Raw genomic sequence first — 20,184 nt, 5'->3', positions numbered from 1 at the left:
GATACCAAGAAGGAAGCCAAGAAAAGGGGGAATGGTGAAGAGCAAATAAAAATAATCAAACACTAGAGATAAACATTACGTTAGAGAGACAGAGGTGGATGGATGTAGACAGAGGTAGTAGACCTCTAGAGAACTTTGTACATGCACCTCTATCAGTCCACATCTCTCTTCTCCCTCGCTTCCCACTCTCCTCTTCTTGCTCTCCTCGCGCTTCCAACATGCCAGTATCCCAACATTCCTGGCCGGCTCTACTTCAAACATGAACGAACCACAACCGACAACAATCCAGTTATACAACCGCCTGAACGTATCCATCTGTCGATCTATCTATCCGTCCATGCATCCAAGGCATACACCAAAAAGCGGTGATGATAATGATGGGTATCAAGACGCAAGGCGTGCGACACAAGAAACTTTTCAAAGTCACGGACAACTGCTACCCCAGCTCGACCGGAAGAAAGAGAACAAAATGTGAGAAGAGGAGGAAGTAAAAAGAAGAAGACGAAGAAGCTGTCGCAATTCTTGCCTTCGTGTCAAATCGAGCCATGGATGCGTTGCGTTGTCTTGAGTTTTGTTATGTTTGTTCGGTATCATGCAAAGTCATCAGCGCCATCATTCATACCGGCAGCCACCAACCGATCCACCTGCTGCACGAGCTCCTTGGTCTCCCTGGCGAGCTCGAACGCGATGGGCGGCAGCGTCTGCGTCCACATGCGCCACTCGCGGCTCGTGGGGTTGCTGCCCTGGGCGTCGAGCTCGATGCCGCGCTGGCCGGCCTCGTTGAGCCGGTCGCGGCAGTTGCCCAGCCTGCGCACGAGGTCGACGACGGTGCTGCTCGTGCCGCCGAGGCACGAGTCCGTCTCGGCAACCACCTTGTTGACCACGTCGGTGATCATGGCGATCTCGCCGCTCACTTGGTTGATGTTGGCGTCGCTGCGGATCAGCTGGACCAGGTTCTGGATGGTTTCCACCATGACCGAGGTCCGGTCCTGGAGATAGAACTTGAGGTCCTCAACCCGGCGGGGGTCCGGAGCGGTAGGTTTGCTGTTGGCGTACGATTCGCGCGGCGAGTTGGCGCTGCTGTAGGCAGACGAGTCGACACTAATCCTGCTGCCTGCTCCTCCTGGCCCTTGGAAGGCCGTGGGTTGAGCTAGCACCTCGTGGGCAGAGCCAACACTTGAGGTCTGGCTTTGGCCATTGCGCGGAGAAAAGAAGCTGGCCGAGCCGACGGGAGTTACTGTGCCATCGTCATCGTCCTCCAACTCACCCGCAGGCGTGGTGCGGATTTTGGCGGCCCGAAGCAGCTCAATGACTGCTGCAACCAAGTGAGATGCAGCTGCGTCAAGCAGAGATACAGGAGAGATACCCGCGGAACTGGCAAAGTTCTTGGATGCAGTGATCAGGTTGTTGGCAGTCGATGATACCCGAGCCTTTAGCTTGGCCTTCTCTTGGAGAATGCTCTCGTTTTGTGGATTCTCGTCGATATCCTTGGCGATCCGACGGACACTGACCACGACTGCTTTCATAGAGTCAATCACGCGCTCAGGGTTGTCGTTGCGAGCGCGCTGTAGGAGCTCGTCTATCGCGATTTGGAACTTGGTAACGTGAAGGTCCTTCACAAGTCCAGAGTCTTCGACGAAACCCTTTTCCCGTATGAATTTGCCGGCGTTCTGCTCCAGTGGTACGCCCTCTGACGAATCACGCATGGTGCGTAGCTGCGTCTGGGTGCGTGCATACCGACTTCTCCATTCCTTGACCTCCTTCTCCTTTTCTTCGATTGTCCTCTCCAGCTCCGTTTGCCTCTCCCAAGCAGCCCCGCTTTGCTGGGACAGCGCCCTCATCTCACGCAAAAACTCCTGAGCCTCGCGCCGGACCTCGTCCGTTATTTGCTGCTGTTCTTGCAAAGACTGCCGCAATTCCTCGTTCTCTCGCGCCAGATCGCCATCTCCTCTCGGGCCAGAGCCGCCTGATTGTCGAACATCCTCGAGTTCTTCGCGGAGCTTCCTCGTCTCGTCTTCGTGCTCCTCCCTTATGCGGTCGAGTTCCCTTTGCAACGAGTCGTTCAGTTCCTGGGCCTCTGCTAGTTTCGTCTCCAAGCTTTGCCTGGTTTCGTCCCACTCTCTCTTGTCGCCATCTCCGGATTGCATGTTGTTCAGCTCTTCGTCCTTCTTCCTCATTTCCATCTCCATGTTGTCGACCTTCTCCTGAAGCTCCCTAACCTGGGTTTCGTAGTCCTGTATAAGCTTCCTGTCGGCCTGTGTTGAGTTAGCACATGATATTCCCCTCCCCCCCTGGAGCCAAAGAGAGTACTAACCTCGGACGCCGGGCCCATAGACCTCCTGCCGTTGCCATACATACCACCACCCTGACTGGGGCTCATCGGGTTGCCCTCGTCGTCCTCCTCGACCATGGTACTCTTGTTCGGAACGATCGTGTTGCTCTGGAACTGTTTCGGCATCGGACGCCCATAGTCGCCATTCGGCGGCAGCCCAGGAGATGGGGGAACACCGTATCCACCGTTCATCATAGGTGGCATCGGAGGACCGCTCCGTGCACTTCGTACCGAGCTCGCCTCCGAAGGGCGTCTGTGACTTTGACCTCTGGGAGGGAAGCCGCCCATTCCGTTGACTGGTGTTCCCGAGCGGCTTGACGGGCCACGCATCGCAATCGGGCTGGCATTGAGAGGCATCTCCAGATTGGCGAAGTTAGGATACCGCCTCTCCAACTCGATGAAGACATCGGTGGCGAGATCGCGAAACCTAGGAGGACCTAGGGACGACAGTTTTTGACGAGCTTGGTTCCGTTTGGGATGGAAGTTATCCTCGGGCAAGAGATAATCTGGCGGAGCAGTCTCGGGAGGAGCATTAGGTCCTCTTCGGGCCACCTGTTCGCGGCGCTTCAATTCGTCGTAAACATCGGTACTGAGCTCAAGAAACTGCACCTCAGTAAGGCGTTGCAGCTTATCGCGGGCCTTGTTCGGCGGCGGTTTCGGATTGCCGTCGCGTGAGGTGGCTGAAAGATAGCGCTTGAGCGAGATGTAGTGGTCAGCAAGAACCAACTCCTGGTTTCCCGCATGTTGACTCTGACTCTTTTCACTCCTCGCATACATGCCGGTGCTGGATCGGCCAACGGACGGTGGAGGAGAGGGTGCCCCGTTCGGGCTCTGAGGCATCGGGGAGAAGCCGCCGTTCATAGCGCCGGCAGGGTTCGCAGAGTCCGGAGGAGTGTTGTTGTATTGTCCGAGATTGTTGTCGTTCGGCGGATAGTTCCAGTCGCTTGGGGCGCCTTGGGAAATTGGTGACAATGGTGCATTGCGAACATTCATGGTATTCGTTCACCGCCCGCTTCCAATCGACCAGTCGGACGCAGTAGGAAAGACAGGCGTTGCGCGCAGTTAACAACGGAGGCTTGATGCAATGGTTGTCGTCGACCCGTGTGTGTCCCTAAGGAAGGCGCAGGTAACCGGTTCCTGGATGATTCGCGGTGTCTCAGCAAGTAGAGGTACAGGCTCCCAAGAGACGCGGACTGTCGCAGAGCCGGTATTGAGACGAATGGAGCATATGCTGTGCGCCCTCGACAGGAGAAGGGTCTCGCGGGTGTTTCTCGTGCAGGACTATGTGTTACTGTGGGAGCGCATGAAACGCATATTGGTCAACTTTTTGGATTCCCCTTTTGGAGGCGCGAAAGGGAAGGAGGACAAAGGGAGCGGGAACATGAACAGGGGGTGGTGGTACACTACACTTTATGCGATGCCCTGCGCGATGTCGCCAAAGAGTGGCTGTTCCGGTTGCCGAGAGCAGACTGGGAGTTGGAATGATGGGAGAGGTTCGCCTCAGAATGGATGGACTGGACGACGGCTTGACTCGTTCGGTGCTTCCAGATGCCCTTTCTTTGGATGATAGATCGTGGGGATCTTTTGGGGGGGGACCTTCGCTTCAGACGTTTTACTGAGTAGAGGCTAGAGGTAGCCCTCAAGGTTAACGTTCGGCTTGGCGGGGGGTCTACCGAATGTGTGGACAGCGAGTGGACGGCGTCTTGGCTTTTCTTATTGGTGCCACTCGAATCAGAGCAGCAAGACGCCTAGGCGAAGAGACGTAGCGTCGGGTAGGGTACCTAGATGGCGTCCAGATCCAAGATGACGGGAACCTCAATGGCGGAATTGTTGCAGTCGCAGGACGGGAGATGGAAACGAGAGACAGGACGGGACTGTTGCTCGCTCGCCGTGCTCATTCCCTTTTCGCTTTTCGCTGGCCGGTTCCTCACGACGCAGGTGACCACGGATCTTGGGAGAACGGCTCCTCCACTGTGTTCCGGGGCGCGCAATGGGTTGGAAATGAAGAATCCACTGATCATTCAAGGCCCCAAAAGTGGACGATGTCCTCTGAGAAGCAGTGGGAGGCACAGTGGATGGTTTGAGTGTGAGCGCCGGGGGCTCTGAGCGCAATGGGAATGGGGTGGCCGTTCAGCCAATCAGAACCAACCTTGACCCATTACTGCAGCCGTCAGGGGTGAGGTTTCCCAGCTCTCCAGTTATTAGTCGCGCGCTACGGCAGGTACGGATTCCCAGACAAGCTGGCGCAATTAGCTTCGACAGAGGTGCTTGGGCCGCTGACAGTGAAGTTCCTCCTCCTACACGTGCCAGTCCATGCCTCTACGTAATTGCAACTAATGTCAGGTGGGAGAGCGCGGAGAGTCATTTCCAGAGCCAAGTTGGAAGTCAAACACCAACGAGAGTGAGTGATATTTTACATCTCGGGGCGTCATGTTGTTACGGGGACGATGGGAGTTGGCTCGTTGGTATCTGACGGCAGTGACCACGATGAACGGGTCGGCACTCCACCATTGTCCACATTACCACGGACTGTCATTACACTTCTTTATATACATTGAGGTTTGAGATTATATATGTCGAAGCACAAAGAAGGAGCCGGGCACTGTTGGATAACAAGCACAACAACCACACACGAAGCTATGAGAGGCGATTCCCGAACGGACCGGGACCGGGACAAAGAAACCGAGCCACCATGGCCTAAATGGAAAGGCAACTGGACCCAGATCCATTCTTCGTCGGTCTCGGGTCCCCTCATTTTCGCGTCTCGATGCCGGGAATTTACAGTGGGAAGTGGGAAGTGGGAAGTGGGAAGTGGGAAGTGGGAACAAAGGCCTGATATCAATCTCGGCCTGGCACTTCGTAGGCGAGCGGGCAGGTGTTGTTACCTTTTCCCCATGGGAGCAATTTAAACCATCTAGCGAGACACCCCGACGACCCCCTTTCTCACATGGCATCCCGGGACCCGGGGAGGGAGTGTGTCTTCATCTCTGACGGGATCGCCAACTTCGAGCCCCCTTCGTATCTCTGGTATGGTAGATCTCATGTTAGCCAACGGTGATCAACTCTAAGCCGTTGCTGTGGTTCATTACTCAACCAAGTTGTCTCGGTGTGAAACAACCTGGGACTAGGTACACATTAAGAGCGGCAATCTTCCGCCCAGATAAGATACAATACTTAAAGATATCAATGCCAACCATGAGATTTCATCTATATATGTACATAAGTAGGCACATCGACATCACATCAAATGCCACCTCGGCCTCGGGCACTCCCGCCCAACACTCCAACATGACAGTGACAACATGCATTAGCAGCAACCTTAATGGCCTTTTTTTCTTCGAGGTGTGTCCAATGACCACAGCCCAATTTCCATCTTGGACCCTCGCGTTTGGTTGCATTGTTACAAGTAGGCCTGCTCACTGCTGGGGCACGGCCGGTTGTGCATGATCCGATATGTTCTAGACGCCGGTAACCGTTCGGTACCCCAGATACCAAGGCAAGCAAGGTCTCCAAAGTTCTTCTAGGTTTCCTTCTTCGTATCCAGATTGTTTGTACTTTGTAATGAACCGTGCGGCAAACCGTCATCTCAAGATGCTTTTGGGGTACCATGCAGGGTAGTCTGGTGGGCCGATGAGCTCCCATCTCCGAGTATGCATGCAACATTATTGAGTTTGTGATAGAAGTAAGCAGATGGGTAGGGAATACTTGAATGGCGGTTTGGTTGGAAGAAGAGGAAATGGTCTGCCAAACCATGGAGGTCGACATATCTGGGGTGCAACTTCACAAAATAGCAAAGTTGGAGCCAGTCATGACAGGAGAGCTCATAAATCCCGGACACCGCCACGAGTCCGAATCATCATTATGCTGTGACGGCTAAAACGTCTTGCTCATCTGCGTTGTCTGGTCATCAATCATGAACCCAAGAGATGTATCCCTGTCCGTAACCGCAATTACGCCCGCCAGGCAAAAAAAGAACGTCCAACGCCTTACGATGCACCATGCACGAGCCCAAACAATACGCCAATTCAATGCTTAGAACCAAGCCAAAGTCCACGTCGCAGGAAGATTCGGCCACCTCTCCTGCCACTCGGCCAGGACGTCCGGTACGCGCTCATCGAATCCTGACCTGGCGCCTACGCTTCCCGAGTCAAAGGCAGAAGCGCCAACCTTCTCCCGCTCCTCGGCAGCAATCTTGTTGAGCGAGTCTGCCAAATCGACAATGGCTCGCCCTCCAACGGATGCCTCTTCATGGTTATCCTTGATATCGATGTTGATGACGTGAACAGGCCTGTTAAGTGGCGAGCCACGGGCGAGGAGATCATCAATCACGGCATCCCAACAGCGTTCCTCACAGGTGATGACAACATCAGCTACGCCGCCCTCCATGCCATCGGCGCCCTTGTCTTCCTTATGCTTGGTTCTAGGCATTCCAATCTGCCAGTCCTGCCATCGTTCAGGGCCCCACTTGACTTGGCGGTTTCTTCCAAGCATGTTCAGCAGTCCGTTTGCGCGATATAACCGAGGGTCTTTGGCTTCCAGCTCCCGATATATACTATCGTATGATGTTTCGTTGAACTTGTAGACATTGGGCTGTGTAATAGACGGCCCGGGCAGTCGGACAAGAGAACCTGTACCAAACGAAATCACGGGGTAATTTGCAAGAGAGAGTCGCAAGTGGCCTTCCATGGAGCTGGTGAGGGTTAGACGGGGTCATCCAGTTGCGTTGCGATGCGATGCGTAATATTGCTCACCGATTCTGGTTACTGGCGCAGACGGTGCAAAACTTTAGCTTGAAGCCGCCAGGATCTTCACGCCCACCGTTTTGACCGTTCTGCCCATTTTGGTCCGGCTTCGAGGAGCTCGCAGCACCACTTGCGGTGTCTACAGCAGACATAACCGGCAGCTACAGAGATGACCTATTATTGTGGCAGATGTGGCATGCTTGACTGGAGAGACCTAGAAAGCGCAGGATACCAGTGTTAGTTATCCATTCCCTTCTGCGATACAGACATGGCAAGTGCAAAAGTGTAGGTTGTCCTCGGTACATATCAGATAAAAAAGCGTATGTAAAATTTTGTCATCAAACGCCAGACATAGCAGGCTACAGACAGCTCCAATAAAGAGATCATCATAAAGAAAAGAGAATTGAGGGGGAAGAGGGGGAAAAGAGCGCATCAATTACCTTTCAAGCTTCGGCAGGGCGCAAAGCGCAAACAGATGACGATTAAATTAGTCGAGGTAGCCTGCTACCACACGTGTATGACTTGATAAAATGGATGTGGTTGAAGTCCAGACCGGTTCGCCAGTTGTTGCTGGTTCGGAGGTTTTGGACGGTGAAAGTGGGATGTGGAATTAGGAACAAATCTGTTTGGTTACCGACTGCGAGGGACAAGTGGTGGTCATACGCGGATAGTGCCCAATCTGACCGCTTTCCAAAATTAGAACTGTTTCAGTGTTTCAGAGTGAAATGGTGGGTGGCTCGTGCGTCCTGCAGCCCTTTGCCCTCTTTCCGTTCTCGTCAGCTTCCCCACCTCGAGAGTCTGCAGCGGTCCGCAGATGTGCACTGCAGAATCACAGACGATCCCTAGGAACGCTTTTACAGGACCCTCGAGCCTCGGTCATGGGTTTCGATTAATTCTGAGCTCCAGCTGCCCGCTCGTCAGCGCATGTCATTCACACGGACATGGAATTCAACATTTATCACAAGTTCTCCTCGTCAAAGTCCCACATGGAGAATAACGCAACTCATAGCTACCTTACCTTAATGCCTTGAGAAATTCCATGGGTACCACGTTGCTGTTCGGGACGCACTCACGGAGCCAATCACTCACATAGAAGGCATCGAGAACATCCAATGGTGGACACAGACATGATAGACATCCCTGCTGGGACGGGAGGTTCTGAAGAGTTTCGCGTGAAGTTTTTCTTGGTTGAAATATGATAACCAACAATAGAGGCACACGTATGATGATATACATTTGCAATGGACGCTTTTACCCGCGTGGTATATTGCATGCCCTTTGAATCTTAAACGTCCTGTTTCAGAGTATGTGTTAGTGAGTATTTTGGCTGCAAGTCAGATTGAAGTGTTGAGCTCCGATGGTTGACGCACAGGAAAAACTGTGTTCTGCAGGTTGCCCATCGAATTGTCAACGAGAGGTGCCCTCTGAGCCGGAGGTGGACTTTTGGCCCCCCGTAACCCCGTTTCGTTTCCCACCTCCAAATAATTTGCCATCCCGTTGTCTCTAGGTACGGGATAGCGCAGCTCGCGCAGCAAAGAGGTCATGTTGGTCGAAGGCGACCGAGTCCTCAGAGGTTCGACTGACTGGCCAGCGGTTGCTATTTGCCAATGAGAGGAGCAGGGCCTGGACCTGGAGTACTCCTGCGGCAGCGCGCTTAACTTTGCTGAAGTTGTACTATCCCGTCGTAGTAACTTGATGCGGCGCTCCCCCCCCAATCTACTCCTGCCCAAGATTCTGCTTCTTTTTCTTCTCCTCTTCTCTTCGTTTTCCCCCCTCTCCTCCATCACACCTGTCTAAATCGACAGCTCGCAATCGTTCATCTTGCTGACCAAACAAGGGCTTTCCATGTCTATACAAACTCTTTAACTAGATAATTGCCCACCTAGCTGCCCTAGTGTGCCCCTTCGCACACCTCCACCTCTTTTTCTGCCCTGCGCCCTTCACACGGGATCCCTCAGCGAATCCGACCCAACACCGAAACACCCCAAGTCCAGAGCCCTTGCATTTCCGAGACTTCAGACGACGAACAAGCGAACTTGCTCTAAACTCGCCGTTGGTACCTGTGGCCGCTTTGCAAGCATCACACATCTGCAAATTGACGCCCGTAGTCCACACAGCTGCATACCTCTACATAATCGGACGCTACAAGTCTACCGTCTCCCTAGCTCTACGACAGACGGACCTCAAAAACCACACCCATCCCCCGCCTCGACAGCACAACTAAAGCAAAGCATTCCCGCCCGTCCAAGACAGTCCGGCCAGCCCTTCCCTTCGCTGCCTAGTGCTCCAACCAGACTCGAACCCTGGTCAAAACACACCCTGGTTCCCACGCTCAGGCTCAAGCGGTGACGGCCCGGCGCCCTGGAAAGGATCCACAACAACAATTGATTGTCCGGGCAGCGCATACCAGGCACGCCAGGCACTGCTAGGCTATAGGCTCTGCTACCCCCTATCTTTTCCTTTACCTCGAGCCATGACGGCGATCATGTCGCCAGCCTCGTCTCCAGCGACCTCTCCGCCCGCCATCACCTCGGCCTCGACTTCAGCCGCTCATCCCCCGCTTCCTCCGCTCATAACCTCGCCGCCCGCTCGCAGGAGCACGCTACCGCGGCCAATGTCGCACGCGTCCAAGAACCGCCTGTCGCAGTACTCGACTGTGAGCTCGATTCCCTCCCGCTCCCGGCCGCCCTCCCAGCTGTTCCCCATCTACCCATCCAGTCTGCCCTATACGCTGGTGCGAGACTTTGCCTACCCCGTGGGCCATCCCATGCACTATGGTCCTCCACCGGAACCTTCTCGGCCACCCTCGGGCATGACTACTCCAGCCAGCGAGCAACGGCGCCTATCCGACCCCCCGACATCTTGGGATCGTCATAGCTGGGATAACTCATGGAGCAGCGACGGCTGGGGAAGGGCGAACGATCTTCCCCCAATGCAGTTCGCTGATGGCCCTCCGTGGAGCGAGGATGAAGACCTTCAGAGCCCTGTGGTCAGTTCGAGACACAAGAAGCACAAGTCAGCTGGCGGCAGTGGCGGCGGCGGCTATGGTGCGGGAAGGAGTGGCGGTGGTGGTTCGGTCATGAACCCGAGCAACTACGACCGGGAACGGGGTTACTACGTTGGCACCAGTGGTGATGGCAGCGAGCGCTACTACGTGAACCAGGGAGGCGAGGCCAACGGGCCGGGCGGCGAGTACGTGACGTATCCGGCCGACCAGGCGCGTCACAGCGCATATCAGGTTGCCGACCAGCAGCCACGCCAGTACGAAGACGATTACCCATCCGACTTGGACGACTCCAGCCCTGGCGGCTATCACGAGACGGACGAATCGCGTTATTCGCGCGACTACCAGTTTACAATCACCTCTCCCGATGAGGAGATGCACGGTAAGGCCGTGGCGCTGTACGACTTCCAGCGGGAAGACGAGAACGAGTTGCCTCTGGTGGAGGGTCAGATCATCTGGGTGTCGTACCGACACGGACAAGGCTGGCTGGTTGCGGAGGACCCCAAGACGCAAGAGAGCGGTCTTGTGCCGGAGGAATACGTGCGGCTGCTACGCGATATTGAAGGAGGTATGAATAGTCTCACCGGCCAGCTTGCCGAAAGCCCTGTTAGCCCGGTGGAAGCGGGAACACCAACTCAGGCGGAACATACAGCTACTGCCTCTGGCGCATCATTTGGCCACACTCCCACACAAAGCCAAAGCTCCAACAGTGGTGGCGGATCTGGTATGAATGGCAACAACACCAGCTCGACACCAAGCTCAAGCTCCAATACGAATGGGTACGGGCACAGCCACTCTGGGTCTGATTACAAGTACCATCAGCCGGTCCTATCAACCTTCTCAACGTCAAGCAAGGACCTCGATCCCTATCCGCAGCACCTTTTGGGAACACAGGCTGGCCAAGCCCCACCGCAGGTCGTCCACTATCATGGACAACGGGGCGGCAGTCAAGCGAACACGCCCACGAATCTATTTCATGATGCCGGTTTGATGCGCCGCGGCAGTCAGGACACTGTCGGCAGAAACGAGAGGAAGAGTGGTGAGCAGGGGACATTGGAGACTCTGCCTGGCGCAAGACTGGAAAAGACATCGAAAGAAGGTGCAATGGAAAACCAGAGTATCAGCGAAGAGGCTGAGCCAGAGGTTGAGACGGATACCAAGGCCCAAAAGACAGGGGAAGCGGAAGCGGAAGCGGACAGGTGATGAAGGTGGAATATGAAAGGGGTGTGGTGATGATGATGATTGCTATATGCGACACGATGCAATGTCTTGTTGAAAACTGACGCAGAAGCGGGCTCAGTCATTTAAAGCGAAGGGAGCATCAAGTTGGAGAGGAAACCGTGATGATGATCGAATAATCCCCATGTAATGGACGATAGGAAGAAGCTGCTGACAGGAGCATGCTTTATGAGGGAGCGATTGTAAAATGGAATACTACGGGCTAATGGCGTCTACTTTCTTGCATACTCATCGTTCCTGTTCTCCCTCTCTTTGCTCTTTCGTCTAGACTTTTGCGTTCTTTTTTCTTCCTACCGTTTTCCGTCGCCATCTGAATTGAGCAGAAGAAGCAGAATCAAGACAATCAAGGGCTGAGGAGGAGCAAGAATGGGAGAGGCAGGAAACGAGGAGCTAAAGCGAGCCTGGACATCACATATTATCCTAGCAGTTGTTCTGTGTACAAGTTGGAGAGACTAACAACATGATCTGGTCAAACAAAAGAATTAATACGCTGCTACGGATGCTCTACGTGATGGACAACTTCAAAAGTTATTTGTCATATTCCTTGACTACTTACTCCCTTCGGCCTCAGCAGATGATGAGTGAGCCAAGATGCTAGGAGCAAGCGTCAAAACAAGAATCAGGACTTCACTAGAGACTAGGACATTAGCATGTTAAGGTAGTCCAGTCCCCGAACTGCACCGATATCTCCGCATCCTTTTGTTGGCAGCCCAAGATGGTAACCATACCCAGAAAATCCCCTGTATTTACACAAGGTGTCAAGACGCGGATTTCAAATAGTAACGGTTGCGGAGCTGGTGAAGCTGACAAACGTGACAAACCCGTTTCTCTCGTCGGCGGAAAAAGACCCGATTGACGGGATTGGAACTTGGGGTTTCAATCACGCCTGGAGATCGCTGCATGACGTAAGACCCACCGGGCCACCCGAACCAAGCTCCCCACGCTCCCCAACGGAACCCGCGATTGAAAAAGGTACGGGGACCTCTATGCACTGCACTGACTGCACTGACTACAGCCTAAAACACGGGCGTACCTGAACCTCGTCCGATCTTCCCGTCCCCTCCTTCCTCCAATTCTTGCTTTCCAGACACTGCATGTCAAAATGAGTCTGTTCGTTGCTAGCACCAGGTCCGCCTTCCGGGCTGTCGCCCCCATCAAGAGGGTAAGCCACCACTCTTCTCTTCTTTCGAATTTGCTTTTGCTCCGGGAAGTGTTGCTGAGTCGAGGTACACAATCCTGCCGTCACGGGCAGTTCTGGTGGTCGGGCGCATACGGCATCGAGAATGCGCCTCGAGCAGAATTGGGGTAGGCGTGCAGCGCAAGCATATGCGACAGCTTCACGCAACGCTTGCCATTGACCCCAAGGACAAGCAGCAGCCTTTCTAGAAGTCACTAAACTAACACTCATCCCTATCGCAGTCTTTCCAGACCCGCCGCTCCTATGCGACCGAGCCCTCCAAGGGCGGCAGCAGCAGCACCATCCTCCTCGGCGCCGCCGCTGTTGGTATTGCCGGCGCCGGCGCCTACTTCTTCTCCGGCTCTGGTGCCGCCAAGAAGGCTGAGGCCAGCGTTAAGGAGGTGACCGAGAAGCTCACCCCCGGCGAGATCAAGAAGGCCTTCGTCGGCGGCGACCAGGGCTGGGTTAGCCTCAAGCTCGACGAGGTTGAGCTGGTCAACCACAACACCAAGCGCCTGCGCTTCAGACTTCCCGAGGATGACATGGTGTCTGGCCTCCACGTTGCCAGCGCTATCCTCACCAAGTTCAAGCCTCTCGATGCCGAGAAGGCTGTCCTCAGGCCTTACACTCCCATCAGCGACGAGAGTAAGCATTTTCGCATTGACTCACTGGTTCCTTCGATGATACATTGACCTAACGTCTGAGCAACAGGTGCCCAGGGCTACATTGACCTCCTGGTCAAGAAGTACGAGGGTGGTCCCATGAGCACCCACCTCCATGATATGGCTCCCGGCCAGCGCCTCGACATCAAGGGCCCTCTTCCCAAGTACCCCTGGGAGGCTAACAAGCACAAGCACATCGCCCTCGTTGCTGGCGGCACCGGTATCGCCCCCATGTACCAGCTCATCCGCGCCATCTTCAACAACCCCGACGACAAGACCAAGGTTACTCTCGTCTTCGGCAACGTCAGCGAGGAGGACGTTCTCCTCAAGCACGAGCTCGCCACCATCGAGAACCACTACCCCCAGCGCTTCCGCGCTTTCTACGTCCTCGACAACCCTCCCAAAGAGTGGACCGGTGCTAAGGGCTACATCAACAAGGACCTCCTCAAGACTGTCCTTCCTGAGCCCAAGAACGAGGATATCAAGGTCTTCGTCTGCGGCCCTCCTGGCATGATGACCTCCATCTCCGGCAACAAGAAGAGCCCCAGGGACCAGGGCGAGCTGTCCGGTATCCTCAAGGAGCTCGGCTACTCTGCCGATCAGGTGTACAAGTTCTAAGCGACTTGGGACTTTCTGATGCATCTTGCGTATTATAATATCACCATCTTGATTAGCTAGAATAGCGCGGCGTCACTTGAGTTGGGCAATGTGGGATTGGCTTGGTCTACGATACTTATGCTTGACGAGCACACGCGGCGCACATCCTGCTGTGTATAGATAGAGGATAATAGAAGGCAGAAAAACAGCCAGATATGAAAGACCAAAAGCGATATGATGATCATGCGAAAATTCTTGCTTTTCTGAAACGATGCTCGGTTTCAATTGCAGTCGACATCCAAGTAAACAAAGAGACTTGCGATGGCATCATCCGCCAAGGGTGCCCCCGGCGTGGCTGAGGTGATACCAGCGTGGCTGAAACCGACGTGGCTGATAGCTTCTCGGCCATTCTGAAGGTGCACGTGACGACGTGTCTGCAACTTGCCGGCCGGCAAAGCTGAAGCTCCAGCATTTCTTGGCTTGAGCTTCCAATTGATTTCCATTCCCCATTTCCTGTCCCTCCGTCGTTCGCTCTGATTTCCACCGAACAAGCACCACCAAGGCAAAGCAGCTAAACAGGCCGTTTGGCCTGCGCCTGTAATAATGGCAGCGCTTTTGCCCTTCAAGGTGCCTCAAATCAGCGAGGTATGTTTCCTTTTCTTTCATGATTCCTATTGTCGGTGATGATCAGACATTAACGCGTTACATCATCAATCTTGCAGGCTGATATGTTTGCTTTCCATGAAGCCCACTTCTCCAACCTGTCTACGGGTCATTTCGAGTCTCACTTCCTTCGTCCAGATGACTCGGTTGTCGCTGCAAGCGCCGCAACTGAGGGGCTGGAAAGCGGCAATGCCGAAGAGGAGTATTACTACGAAGAGTACGAAGAAGGTTACGACGAGGACGATGACGGCCTGGGCTATTACCCCGACGGCGTCAAACGGACTCTGACAGATGAGCAAATCGCCATCTTCCGGCACTCGGAACTCGAAGCCATGCGTCGTGTGAGGGAGTCTGCCAAGATCAAGAAGGTCATGGATCCCGCGGCGGACGGCGTCGTTGTTATCGAGGGTGCTATAGGGGAGCAGCTCTCGGAGGGCGAGGTCGATTCTTCTCCAAGAGAAGCGGTGGCGGGGGCGGGACCTTCGCAGCAGCAACAGCAGCAGCAGCAGAAGAAAAAGAAGAGCACCAACAACAAGAGCAAGAACAAGCGTCGCGGAGGCAAGAAGAACAACAACAACAACAGGCCTGACGGAGGTGAGCAGATCGATTTGCGCAAGCGAACGTGGGATGTTGTCGACAAGGGACTTGCTTCTTTGGACTATGGAGAGGAAGAACATGGTCAGCCTTCCGATGAGAGAGCGATGCAGAGACGTCGGATTTCGTATGATGATTGAAGAGCTAGATGGAATAGCTTCAGCACTCTCTTGATACAGCATGCGCTGGCGGGGTAACTCACACAACGCAGTCTACGACAGGCCACCAGGGCAACTAGTTAGGTGTCCCTGCGTGCTCATACGTGGGACTTGGTCAATGATACAGTAAGTTCCTCCTCTATCATAACTGCCCCCATCAGCATGCTTTCACATGATGAAAAACCATATCGTATCGTCATCCTTAGTCGGAAATCCGGGCAGAGATGCTGTGACCCCTCAAAAGGTCTGCAGTGTCTTGATAGCTGGAACATGTCGAGTTACAATCTTCTCTCTGAAGCTCAAGCATCAGTCATGGACCTTTTTGTATTCAGACCCCTGTTGAGAACTTCGCTGACTGATCGGTTAGACAGATGTTTGACATGTCGAACACGAAAGTTCTCACGAAACATTTGGTTCAGTAACGGTTACGACATCGCCGCGGGTTTGCGCCATAGCTCTAACGTGATGCCTGTAAAATTGCATCGAGTGAGATTGACGCCGTCCATGGTCATTGGATCCTAAACAAAGTGTATGTGTCTTGATGAACATACATCAGTCTGGAGGAAATGGTCTTTGCGCCCGTATGGAAAGTAAATATCTCGGGGCATTACTACTACTGTCCGTATTCTCGTTTAAGTAGATGACCAGCCCGTCAACGGCATAATACCAGTGTCTTATACCATCGTTTGTGGAACGTATTTCGTGCATGCTCTGGACCCCCAAATGGATGCCTAATTTGATCACACCATACCCGCTCCCTAGACGAATATGTTGTCGGGTGGGTTCATGTCCCCACCCCTCCCTTGTCTTGTCGAACTTTGCATAGAGTTCTTAGTCAGCATGTCATCCCTGACTCGCTATAGACTTACCGTTCCCACACTGAAGCGCCTTGACAGTTGCCAAGACTTCCCGAGAATTGAGCTGACCACAACTTTTTGACAAACAGACTATCGAAACGAAAGACGAATATCAAGAAACTCAATTATATCATGAAAAAGGGTGCTCTCTTGATAGTTTCAAGCACGCTGATGTTGAATCCACAATTATTTTTCTTTTATCTCCTCATTTGGTGGAGGTATGGGCAAATGAAGACTTGTCCTTTTCGTTTCAAAGGTCCGTTTGCCAAAAAGTTGTCGTCAGCTCAATTCTCGGGAAGTCTTGGCAACTGTCAAGGCGCTTGAGTGTGGGAACGTCCCTGACCCCTGACGGTTCTGATAGATGGATCACTACTATAGACATCTCATACACAGGCGAGACATGCTTTAGCACTCTTTTATTTGAGGCTTGTCTTATCAACTTGCTGCAAAGATGCAAATCTCTTACATTCACTTTTACAATTACTGATCATTGCTTCCTTAAGTTTATCCCAAGGACTTGCTCAGGTCCATCATGGCTTTAAATCTACAGCCGCGGGAAGACGGACTGGTAAGCTTACAAGTGCCCAAAGCCAGCCAAGCGTGCATCAACTGTCGTAAGCAAAAGTACGAATGATACTTGCCCTCATCCACCATCACACAAGCCCGATTTCGAAGATATCACCATTCATACCATTCATCGTCTCTGAATTTTTAAGCTTTTTCCCTGCATCGGACCACTCACACAGCCACAATTCACTTACTGACTTCATTCAAAGGAGGAAATGCGACAAATCGGTCCCAACATGTGGCCTTTGTGCCAGGATGAACCGTCAATGCGACTACAGCGACTCACCATCCGCACCCACCGCAAGTGATGTAGCCGCATTACAAGCCCGTCTCGCCGAGCTCGAGAATCGACTCGCCTTAGCTGGCAAGGAAACCACCACCACGAGCTCATCATCCCCCAACAACAACATCTTCACCCCAGAGACCAACAACAACAATGTCAACACCCAGCAACACCAGATAACACCACCCGTCATCAACTCCCGCGGCCCCCTCTGGCTCCCAGCCGGCGGCTCCGCCAACCGCTTCCCCTCCGCCCTCCTCCTCGACACCGACGTCTTCAAATGGGCCCAACTCTCCATCCCCGCTCCACCCGTCGCCGTCCCGCGCGACGTCTACGACATCCTCAGCCGCGGCAACACCGTCCAAGACTGCGCAGCCGAATACTTCGACACCGTGCATCGCTGGTTCCCCTTCATCTCCAAGAAGCGCATGACGCTGGGGCATACTCTATGGGAAGCGGGGCCGGACTTGGCCATGTTGTTCTTGGGGATGAAGCTCATCGTTACGCTGCCGCGGGAGGGGATGGAAAGTGCGGATAACCCGCTGTATACGGCGGCTAAGGGGTTGTTGGCGTTGTTGGAGAGTGGAGGGTGTGTGAGTTTGTTGTGTTTGCAGGGGATGGTGTTGGTTGCGTTGTATGAATATGGGCAGGGGATATATCCGGCGGCGTGGATGAGTGTGGCGGGCTGTGCAAGGTATGCGGAGATGTGTGGGTTGCCGGGGTTTAAGGAGAGTTGGGCGGTTTTGGGGGCTGTGGTTAGTCTTTCTTTTTTTTCTTATCTTGTTTTGTTTGAGGGAATCTATCTGTTCTGTCGTGGAATTACACTTTACAAGTGTTTTGCTGACTTTTTATGATGGGGCGGGATAACACCTGCCCTTTTTGATTTAGGGATAGACGACTTGGACCGAGTCTGAGGAAAGGAGAAGGGTCTGGTGGGCTATTTACATCCTGGATAGGGTGATCTGTCTTGGAAACAAGAAGCGGTTTGTGATGCCAGAGCCGGAGAAGCACTACCTTTTGCCTGTGGACGATGACGCTTGGGCAAGTACTTTCATTTTCTATCTATTCTTCATCCAATGCCTAACTAACGCTTTTTATTTACCTGACACAGGACAACGGAGACCCAGGCCGCGCCCTCAGCGCAGGAATCACCACCCCTCTCGAGCAGCCACAAGGTCGATTCGCTCGCCTAGTCCAATCATCCATGCTCGTCAGCAGAACCATAACCCACATCCGAACCACCCTACGCAACCAGCAATTAGGAGGCGACACCGACCCCTTCGACATCAACGAAGTCGACGACCTCATCAACACCCTCACCTCCTTCAGCACTTTAATCCAACAAGAACTCCTCCCCAGCCTCGGCAGCTTAACACGCACCCAGTCCAACAACACATCAACATCATCAACCTCATCAACATCCCCACCCCCGCCGAACTGGCACTTCCTAACCTCCAACTCCGTTCCTCTCAACCCCCCTTACCACAACCCTTCCTCCCCCTCCCTCCTCACCTCCCCTTTCGATTTCTCTTCTTCCCTAATATCTCCCCAACCCCAACCTCTAAACCCCCTCTCCCTGCCCCCTCTAAGTCTTACCCACTCCGCCCTCTTCCTCCTCTACGACATCCACTGCTGTCCGGAAAACCTTCTCGACGGGTCCGGCGCCCGGGGATTCGAAAACTTACAACCCAAGACAGCCAACCAGCATGCCCTGCAGGTGCGGTCCGTGGCGGGCTTGCGCTCGCTTTCGAGTGGTGCCGTCCGCGAGCTGTGCATGGAGTTGTTGGATGCGGTCATGTTGCCGCAGGGTTTGGCGAAGGTTAGTCCGCTTTGTTTGGATGAGATGTATAACGGGTTGGCGACGTTGAGGTGGTTGTGGAAGGAGGGGGGTGATAATGGTGGGACTGGTGGGTCAGGGGAGGACGGATCCCCGGGGGATGGATGTACAGGAGGAGGTTTGGGAGTGATGCAGGCGGCGGAAGATGTGGGGAGGTGTTTGAGTAGATTGTCGAGTAGGTGGAGGTTGGCGGAGGAGTATTTGGGCTTGGTTGGGTTTCATGATGTGGGCGGGGTTTGTTAATTGCTAACTGCTACTGGCAGAGGAGAAGACGACTGAGAGCAGTGGACGGGAAGGGGAGGGGGCTGGGCTCAGGCTCATGCTCAGGCTCATGCTCGTGGTCAGGACCAGGACATTGTCTGCGTGTCTCTCGTGGCATTTAGGAACATGAAGTGTCTCCCATCATGTACAAATAGGTAATGGGCGGATGCTAAATGCGGAAATTGGCATGTATAGTTGCTGGGTCGTGGGCGGTTTGGTGAAGCGCATACCGGGAGTTTTGCTTCCACAGCCACAGTTACACGAGACCAACAGAGACGAGTCACTCAAGTGAGTATGGTACTGGGAGTAGGTACACACGGGAGGTGAAAGGTATGGTGTGCAGAGGTATGCTCCCAAGCTAAACTGACAGCGAACGAGAAAGTTAACAGACAAGGAAGACCCGAAGTTTGTTCAGCTATCCAGAACAACTCTACTCGACATATCACTCACTCTACTTATCGACCACCCCGGCATATACAAAGAGTGCATCATTTTCGCGATATATACCTGATTTATTACCCCTGTTCCCCTGAATACTCCCTGCAGCTACCCGCCGGACTTCTTCTTTTTCTCACTCATATTGGTCCGCCGTTGAAACCATCCCGCAGCTGGACATCTTCGGGACCCTTGGGGCCGGCTCTCCATCTTCAGCCGCACCACTGCAATGCTTAATCGGACGTGACGGGACTTACACACCCACACTCTCTTTGGGCGGCGAATCAACTGGCTGTCTGTCTAGCTGTTGGTGTACACAAAATTCCTTTTTCTCGAGATCTGCCTGTCCTCTTCTGGGTACTATTTTGTCTCGTAAGGCAGACTTTGGTTCATCCTCTTGTTCTGGCATGGATGTGCCCGGAAGCGGAAATGCCACATATATCGGAGCGGTAGACATGTATTATATCATGTTGGATACAGCAGGAAGGATATCGAGGAGCTGAGTAAGTAGGGTAGAGCCAGAAAAGGTGGAGGAGAGGCTTGGGCGGTGATTTGAAAAGGGGGTGATTACCTTCAAGTCTGGGTGTTTCTCTGTCTTGGGGTTTCGGATGCTTTTTTCTTCTTTTTTTCTTTTCTTTGGGGCATCAGGACGGTAGTTTTGTAGACTGTTGAGCATCCTCACCTCCATCGTCATCACTAGAAGCTATTGACGGGCATCATCTATCTCGTGTCTTTCTGGTAGTTCCGACTTCGCCATCATCAACAATACGAACAAT

At 53.5% G+C, this 20,184-nt stretch overlaps 6 protein-coding genes across 6 annotated transcripts; 4 read left to right on the top strand and 2 right to left on the bottom strand.

Annotated features, from left to right (window-relative positions):
- Positions 1–479: 479 nt before the first annotated feature.
- Positions 480–3,716, bottom strand: B0H65DRAFT_26649 (uncharacterized protein). Its single transcript, XM_062822690.1, has 2 exons — positions 2,315–3,716; positions 480–2,255 (listed from the first exon to the last, which is right to left on the bottom strand). Exons 1-2 carry the CDS (start codon positions 3,323–3,325, stop codon positions 591–593), a joined length of 2,676 nt encoding a protein of 891 aa, XP_062686224.1. The 5' UTR covers positions 3,326–3,716; the 3' UTR covers positions 480–590.
- A 2,514-nt stretch (positions 3,717–6,230) lies between these two features.
- B0H65DRAFT_26638 (RNA polymerase II subunit A) lies at positions 6,231–7,509 on the bottom strand. Its single transcript, XM_062822686.1, has 2 exons — positions 7,084–7,509; positions 6,231–7,022 (listed from the first exon to the last, which is right to left on the bottom strand). Exons 1-2 carry the CDS (start codon positions 7,224–7,226, stop codon positions 6,365–6,367), a joined length of 801 nt encoding a protein of 266 aa, XP_062686223.1. The 5' UTR covers positions 7,227–7,509; the 3' UTR covers positions 6,231–6,364.
- Positions 7,510–7,604: 95 nt separating this feature from the next.
- On the top strand, positions 7,605–11,281 carry B0H65DRAFT_438144 (uncharacterized protein; the record flags this gene model as incomplete). Its single annotated transcript, XM_062825352.1, has 3 exons — positions 7,605–7,665; positions 8,945–9,380; positions 9,511–11,281. The coding sequence occupies 3 exons, from the start codon at positions 7,605–7,607 to the stop codon at positions 11,279–11,281; spliced, it is 2,268 nt and encodes a 755-aa protein (XP_062686222.1).
- Positions 11,282–12,270: 989 nt separating this feature from the next.
- B0H65DRAFT_449889 (uncharacterized protein) lies at positions 12,271–14,044 on the top strand. The gene is made up of 3 exons (XM_062825978.1): positions 12,271–12,479; positions 12,737–13,139; positions 13,206–14,044. The coding sequence occupies exons 1-3, from the start codon at positions 12,420–12,422 to the stop codon at positions 13,772–13,774; spliced, it is 1,032 nt and encodes a 343-aa protein (XP_062686221.1). The 5' UTR covers positions 12,271–12,419; the 3' UTR covers positions 13,775–14,044.
- A 223-nt stretch (positions 14,045–14,267) lies between these two features.
- Positions 14,268–15,579, top strand: B0H65DRAFT_26568 (uncharacterized protein). Its single transcript, XM_062822680.1, has 3 exons — positions 14,268–14,398; positions 14,476–15,294; positions 15,540–15,579. Exons 1-2 carry the CDS (start codon positions 14,357–14,359, stop codon positions 15,148–15,150), a joined length of 717 nt encoding a protein of 238 aa, XP_062686220.1. The 5' UTR covers positions 14,268–14,356; the 3' UTR covers positions 15,151–15,294; positions 15,540–15,579.
- Positions 15,580–16,557: 978 nt separating this feature from the next.
- Positions 16,558–18,955, top strand: B0H65DRAFT_504840 (uncharacterized protein; the record flags this gene model as incomplete). The annotated part of the gene is given in 7 exon segments (XM_062827949.1): positions 16,558–16,649; positions 16,802–17,630; positions 17,770–17,916; positions 17,987–18,667; positions 18,683–18,782; positions 18,792–18,867; positions 18,880–18,955. Coding segments are annotated over 7 exon segments (2,001 nt in total).
- Between the last annotated feature and the right edge of the window lie 1,229 nt (positions 18,956–20,184).

Source organism: Neurospora tetraspora (assembly GCF_033439725.1).
Source record: "Neurospora tetraspora strain CBS 560.94 chromosome Unknown B0H65scaffold_1, whole genome shotgun sequence".
NCBI classification, from domain to species: Eukaryota; Fungi; Ascomycota; class Sordariomycetes; order Sordariales; family Sordariaceae; genus Neurospora; species Neurospora tetraspora.
Note: the sequence above shows the minus strand (reverse complement) of the source record. Positions and strands in the feature narration are given on the sequence as shown.